Source organism: Petaurus breviceps, unplaced genomic scaffold (genome assembly GCF_028583685.1).
Source record: "Petaurus breviceps papuanus isolate PSGF00001 unplaced genomic scaffold, PetGlider_PUasm1.0 175, whole genome shotgun sequence".
Taxonomy (NCBI): Eukaryota; Metazoa; Chordata; class Mammalia; order Diprotodontia; family Petauridae; genus Petaurus; species Petaurus breviceps.
The window spans coordinates 19,339,519-19,347,088 of record NW_027185764.1 but is presented as its reverse complement, the minus strand read 5'-3'; the positions used below and the strand labels follow the sequence as shown (position 1 = coordinate 19,347,088).

General features: G+C 41.7%; 1 protein-coding gene across 1 annotated transcript; it reads left to right on the top strand.

Moving 5' to 3' along the window:
- Positions 1-1,965: 1,965 nt before the first annotated feature.
- On the top strand, positions 1,966-6,232 carry FOXL3 (forkhead box L3). The gene is made up of 3 exons (XM_069085389.1): positions 1,966-2,209; positions 2,748-2,916; positions 3,356-6,232. The coding sequence occupies exons 1-3, from the start codon at positions 2,103-2,105 to the stop codon at positions 3,836-3,838; spliced, it is 759 nt and encodes a 252-aa protein (XP_068941490.1). The 5' UTR covers positions 1,966-2,102; the 3' UTR covers positions 3,839-6,232.
- Positions 6,233-7,570: the final 1,338 nt, after the last annotated feature.

The window sequence follows — 7,570 nt, the reverse complement described above, 5'->3', positions numbered from 1 at the left end:
TATTTTAGGGATTTGTTCATAGTAAGAGTCCCAATACTTTTGTGGCTGTCTTTTGTAAATTATTTAGGCCCTTCTTTAAAATATCTATTTAGATAATACTTTAAAATTGGAAGGGAGCTTAATTTAGAGGGCATCTAATCCAACTCCTTTATTTTACAGATGAGGAGACTGAGGTCCAGAGTGGGTAAGTGATACAGGTAATGAGTAGCATAACCTCTCCTTGAACCTAAGTCTTATGACTCAAAATCCAATGTTCTTTGCATTTTTACCATGCTTTATCCAATATATGATACTTTTACATATTTTTTCCTTATAGCTTTTCTCTTCTCCCTCCTCCCCCTATTGTTCAGGATGATAACTCCTTTTTTTTTATGGACTACACAGCATGCTTAGAAAGATGTGGAGATTTGCCTAAAAGAATGCTGTAGAGTTGATGAAGATGAGGGTCCCCAAGGTAGTTCAGAACTATGATGACAGCATCTGAATTGTCAGTCTGTACCAACAGGGACATTTTGAAGTCAAAGGCCAAATAAGACAGCAGGAGATTTACCCCTTTTTACTACTCCTTCCTGGCATCCAGGGAAGGGGCTCCCCTACACCCGGTTTTGCACCCTTTGCTCTCATAGGCTCCATACCTCCTGCTTCTTTCTCCATTGCCCTCATTAACATACTTTCAGTTAATCAGTAAAAAAGACAGAGGAAGCATGGTATTATCTCCTGGATGCTGCTCTGAGGGACAGCAGACCCAATTTTTTTGAGAATGTCTGATCCTACTCAAATTACTCTATCTCTGTGGGCCTCAGTTTCTTAATTTGTCAATGTGAGGGTTAGATGTCCCTTTAGCCTCTAAACTTATGATAGATCCATGAAATAATTTCATTTCACTAGCATTTATACTATTCTCGTTTTTAATTTCTTCTGAGAAACTTTATAGGAATATTTTTGTTTGTTTCCATATTAGTTCCCCACTTCCTCCCCCCCCCAAAAAAAAACTCCCCACCACTCTACAGCTTCCCTGGGAAATAGCAGGCCTGGAATAATTTGATTATCTTGTGGCATACACCTTTTTCAAGTCCCCGAACCTTTGTTATGACTTTGGTTTACATCACTTGTTGGAAAACACTCCGAAGCATAGAAAAACTATTAAATTGTTACAGTATTGGATGCCAACACACAGGGCTATTACTCTAATTCATCCCCCAGATCAAAGCCCACACAAGCAGTTCTCCAGCCGGGAGCTATTTTCCCTTAGCTTTCCTGCTTGACAGTAGGCTCCCGGATTCTCTGTTCTGTCTTCTTTGAACATATAGCTTTTCCTTTAGTCACGGAAATACAATTTATGTCTATTATGCTGTATTACAGATTATATCTTGGGAGATGGGCATTATTGGATGGAATGTCTGCCGACTGTAAGTGGTATGTGTGAGTGTTTCCTTAGCCAAGCAGGGGGAAGGGAGAGGATGGAGAGGGGGTGAGGAGAAGGGGCTAGGGTATGTGTTTGGAGGGAATGGATCCTAAAACTTGAATTTGCAAAAGTCAAGCTTAAACCATGATTTATTTACCTCAGTGTTATTTCCTTTTGTCATAGATGTGTATGGAGATGATCAAAAAAAAGAAAAAAAAAAAAGGAAGAGAGCCTGGCCCCCCTCCACCTCTACATCAGACCACCCAAGGCTCTTGAGTATGGCTACTGACTGTGCAAGCCAGGGGGTTCAAAGGTTCAGGAGAGAAGTAACCAATTTAATCAGTTATTAGCTGCCTCCCCTATAAGCAGATTGGATGTACACACAGACACATACACAAAGTGTGTGTGTGTGTGTGTGTGTGTGTGTGTGTGTGTGCTCACGCGGGGGGGGGGGGGAGAAAGAGAGAAATATCCCTACAGACTCTGGGATTCAAGAATTACAAAAACAACCTCCACCCCTGGTCTGGGAGAGTATGTGAGTGGGAGAGGGAGAGAGTGAGGGCGGAGGAGAAGAAGGAGGAGAAGGAGGAGGAGGAGGGAGGGAAGAAGGGGGAGGAGAGGGACGAGGCGCTAAGGGAGATCCCCACACCAGCTCTTGCACCCTGCCTGAGCTGAGCTGAGCCCGGCTGCGAGAAAGATGTTCGATAACACGCAGTATCCTTACAACTGTTTCAACTATGACGGTGATGACTACCCTGCCTGCAGCTCAGACGAGGAGAAGAAACTCAGCCGCCCAGCTTACAGGTAGCCGAGAAGTTTTCATCGAAGTCTTCGGCTCTGGGGCAAGGTGGTATTAATGATGGGGGGTGGGGGAGGGAGCCAGGAAAGGGACACCCCCAAGTTCTTCCCAGGTCTGGGTCGGAGAAGGTGCTAGTGGGATCCTGGGGCTGGGAGAGCTCGGCTGGCCAGAAGCTAGAGAAAAGAATCGGTGCTCCCCAGGCATTGGTAGTAGGCGGTAGGGGGTCGCCAAGGCACGGGGGCAGGAGCGTAGGTCGGATGCGCCAGGGTCCCTGAAGGCAAACGTTGGCACTTGGAGGACACTAGGGAAGTCTGAATAGCGGCAGGGTCACTCAGTGGAAGATGCAACCCGCAGCTTCCCTTGGAACACGTTTGTTCTACAAGTGAGGGGGTCTCAGCGGGAACAGTGGAGGAGACTTTTTTGCAGGACTGATACTCCACCAAACCCATAGTAACGCAGCGCGTCTGGAGAGCAGAGAGGCGCCCCTCTGGCTACTTAGTGCTTTATCCCAGGCAATGGCTTAACCCTGAGTTTCTTTTCCAGCTACATTGCCTTGATTGCAATGGCCATCCAGCAAAGCCCTGCCAATAAAGTGACGCTGTCTGGCATTTATGACTTTATAATGAAGAAATTCCCTTACTACAGATCAAACCAAAGAGCCTGGCAAAACTCCATTAGGCATAACCTATCCCTTAACAGTTGTTTTGTAAAGGTAAGAAGATTAATCAGTCTCTTCGCACAGGCCCGTTATTCGGCAGCAGCAGCCGCAGCCCTGAGATGACTTTCTATCTAGGAAACATCTGTCTTAAATATTCTTGTTGAAACCCAAGGGGAGGGGGGTACTCTTGAGAAATCCTATGATTGTGCTCTAGATAATTAAGAGCTCTCTCCTTCCCAGCTGTTGAAAAGTTAAGGGTCTTCTTGTCTGATTTCCATTAATGTATACCCAGTTAACCAGAGTTGGTTTTTGTTGTTAATGTTGTTGTTACTTTACCTAGGAATTGCACAATTTAGGGGGTGTGGAGGGGGAGGCATGATTTCAATGACTTGTATGTTTATACCAATCGTGACTTTAAATGAACACAGATGCAAAGTGCCAGCATCTGTGAACCATACCCACACTGCACTAACTGCCTTTCTCACAAATCCAGGTCCCCAGGATGGAAGGGAATGAGAAGGGGAAGGGAAACTATTGGACTTTCGCTTCTGGATGTGAGTCCATGCTGGATCTTTTTGAAAATGGGAATTATCGGAGGAGACGTAGAAGGAGAAATATGAAAAGGGAACCCAAAGAGCCGAAGTCAGGTGGAACTATGGGACCTTCCACCCCAGAGCTGCCCACGATGGATTCATGTTCAGAGGGCACCCACCTGAATGAAGGCACAACTAAGAAACACGAATTCAGAGCCCCTCACCTAGACCCTTCGCCATTCTTTCCAAATGGCCTCTCCAGTCAACAGAACATAAGCAGTGCTCCTCTTGGAAAATCTGACTCAGAAATTAAATTTAGCATCGATTACATCCTTTCATCACCTGATCCTTTGCCTGCCCTAAGATCGCCCTTCAGTACCCAAGATAATAAATGTCATCTACTGGAGCCTCAACAAATTAACCTCCAGTTTTGGACAATGTGAGACAGTCCTACAATGGAGTACATTCTGGGACTACTCTGTAACCCCCAGATGTCAGTTAGTAAGATTCCTGTGCCTCTTTCCCATGTCATCTGCTGGAAGGGTACAATCAAGCCAACCTTTCATGCAAAAGCTGAGCAGTTCCATCAAAACCAAGAGCTTGATTTTGTCAGTTTGTTCTTAATGTTTAATCCATTGGTTGGGGGAGGGGAGAAAATTTTGATCTCATGAAAAATGCAAATGTGAAACTGACTTTGTTCCTTAAAAGATGCCCACCTGTGGAGGAACCTGTACAACGGATCGATTCAATTCGGTTCAATTCAACAAAAATGTGCCAGGCACTGTGTTAGGTACCAGGATTACAAAGGCATGGCTCTGCTAGACAGGTTAGCCTATGGTCACTGTTTTCCTTTAAAAAAAAACAATTGGGACAACATTTGATTCAGTTATTCTAATTCTTAGCGTGGCTGCTCGTAACTCCATTCCCTAACAAAATCTCTTGAAAGCTGTTTACGTAATTGGATGAGAGTTATATAAACTCCAAACAGTAATGTGTGATTTCAATTTACCCTGTAAAGGTTATATCTTAATATTATTTACTTTGGTCAGTGCTGGTGGGTGATGTGATAAGACCTAAGTTGATATGCCCTAACCCATCTGCAAAGAGAATATCTTCTTATGTTATTGTGATGGCTTAGGAAATTTCGCAAGCTTGTCCAAAGGAGATAGAAGTGGGCTTGGAATTTTAGGCATTGACAAAACACTGGAATGGAGTTATTTCTACCCCCTTGCTCGAAGTGGTAAATTCATTGATCCCACCTGCTATCAGTCACCAAAATGGTAGTGAATAAATGTCTTTCCCATTTTGGTGACATGGATAATCAGAGACTGGCACAATTATAGATATCAATATTATGATGGTATGCACCACTTGAAATGTAAATTATTTCATTACTGTGGGAGATGAGCATTTAGAAAAATACAATCATACACATGAAACTATTTGATCATTCAGCATTTCTTTTATCAAACACATCTTTACAGAACTGTTTGCTATCCACAACTTAATTTGAAGGTTATCATGGATTACCCTAGACATGATTTGCAAGGTAACAACTGTAGGTTAGTATCTCAAATAAACACATATAGACGGACTACTTCTTGAGACAAAATTTCTAAAGCAAATCCAGTTTTTAGGAAAAGGAACTCAAGGTAAATGAACATGTGCAACTTGACAAGGATAAACCCAAACCAACTAAAAGATAGTCTTAGAGATGGCTTGAATTTTGAGATGGGAGGTCTAACGATTCATTAAGTTATTCATACTGTATATAGACACTTAACATACTCCTGTATATTTTCAGATGAGGAAAGATCACCAGTGGCATTTATAAATATTGTGAAAATGCATGCTCTTGTCTTTTTTATGTTCAAAATTGTTACTGATGTTTCTGCTGTACTGCCTTTCCAACCCCCACCCCAAGCCCCAACATCTTGCTGGCTTCTACCTTAGCAAAAACAAGTGTTTCTCCACACTCCACTGGAGAGTTCTTTCTTAGAAAAGCAGCAAGAACTATGGATATATATATATATGTATGTGTATATATATATATATATATGTATATATATATATATATATAAGAGGGCCAACAATAAGAAGAATACCACCAAAAAAGCTCCCCACCACCTGCCTTCCAAGTTCCTGAGAATATTTTTCAATGATCATGTGACATTTTCATGTTGTCAGAACGATGATGGGTGTATGTGTATGTGTGTCTTGTGAGTTTTTTTAATGTCTGCACTCCAATGTACGCATAGCTATATTTATATCTGAGTTGCTGTCTTGCCAAAAACATTATTTTTAATTATGCTATATATAAGCAGGATGGTGACAATGCGATGTAGTCTGTACTGGAAACGAATATATACGGAGTGTTTGGAAATATATTTTTCTGTTGCCAATGGAGCAAATATAATTTACTTTATATCCGTTGTGCTCATAGTTAATTGGCTTCTTTCTCTCACCAGTGAAAACTGGTTTAGGGTAGAACTCTTGGGATATGTAAACCCGGCTATGTAAACATTTGGATACAGTAGGTACTAGCTGCTTTGGAAGGAGAGAAGTCAGCAAAAAAATGGCTTTCCAATAGGATTATGAACTCACTATAGCTAACAAATTTGTAAACCAGCCAGTCATTCAAGCTGCCTAGTCAGGAAGGTGTGTTTGGGGTTGTCAGAACATGCAGTTATGGGAATTTGTATACAGATAGGTGCTAACATTTGTTTTGCAAAGGATATCAATCATGTTTCTAAAAGTGAAGGGACATTTTTCAATTTGCCCGGTGTATTATATTCTCACCACTTTAGAAAGGTTTCTAGCACTTAAAGTGAATGGCATTTAATATAGAACAACATAACAGGGGTGAGGGCTGGATGTGACCTATTCAAATGTCGCTACCATTACATAGCTATTCCCAATGCAATTATAATTAAATACTTTATGCCTTTCTTGCAAATCTGCTGATCGATCATTGATATTAACATTAATACTGTATTACCCCCGAGCAGATGTCTACCACAAGTGTTATGGATCACCAGGTTTCCATTAACAAAGTTGTGAGGTTTTGCCATATGCTAGCTAGGGATAAATTTAGGTAAATTACTTATGACAAAGCATCCAGGACTGTGCTATACCTAGGAATAATGTTATTATTTTTCTTAGGCCACAGTGATTCTCTAAGTTGTGTATTCTTATAGCCATATGGGTAAAGTGAATCGAGAAAAGAGATCCTATTTACTGGTGAACTTAACTATGTTCTTTGCAAAAGCACTTAGTGTATGATCAATTGTCACTGTCCATGTTGATGGAAGGGGGAAAGGAGCATAATGGAAGCTAGTTGGAAATCTTAATCATTTCAACATAACTTTGGAAGATAGGACACATGATCAGACATACTCACTTAGAAAGACATTATTTTATGGCTGCTTCTAGCTTGATGCCTATGTTATACACTTAACCCTGGTCAGTTGCTTTGCAAATGGGTCTTATTGGAACCCAGCAATAAAGTATGAAAGATTCAATGCTTGCTTGTCCCTGCTATTAGAGACACAGCATTCAAAGCCAAGTCCTCTCGGAACAAGTCAGTCAGTATCACCTCTGTACATGAGGGACAACTCATCATTCTTCGAAGATGTTGCCTAAGCCTCTGATATTTGTAGGTCCCTGTACTGTGTGCTATGGATTTGGGAGTAAGGGCACAGAACAAAAAAGATTATTCCCCAGTCACCTGTTCTGTTAGCTTGTGCTAGGTGCTGTGGGGAATCCACTGGACAAAGTTTCTAAGGTTCTTTCCCTCTAGGATCTTATAGTCTAGCTAAGGAAATGAACTGCATACACAAGGAGAAGATTTTCTGCATCCCCTAATGCTCCTTCCTGATGTTAAATACTAGCTGTACGCACCCTGAGGCCCAAGTGATGGCTCTGAGACCCAAGGAGGTTCAGAGTCACTTGCAAAGGTGAGGAAAGGCAGGAGAGAGTTTGAAGCCTGCATGTTACTAAATGACATGAATTCCATTTATTTTACTTTCTGGTTTGAATGGTTGGAAATAAACCAGATGCCTGAAGTAGGCAAGGAGGAAAGGAATATTTCCCTATTCAGACATACTCTCCAGATAGTCCATTAATTGGAGATTCATATGGATTTAGAATAACAGGCTGGAGGACCACTTGTCTGG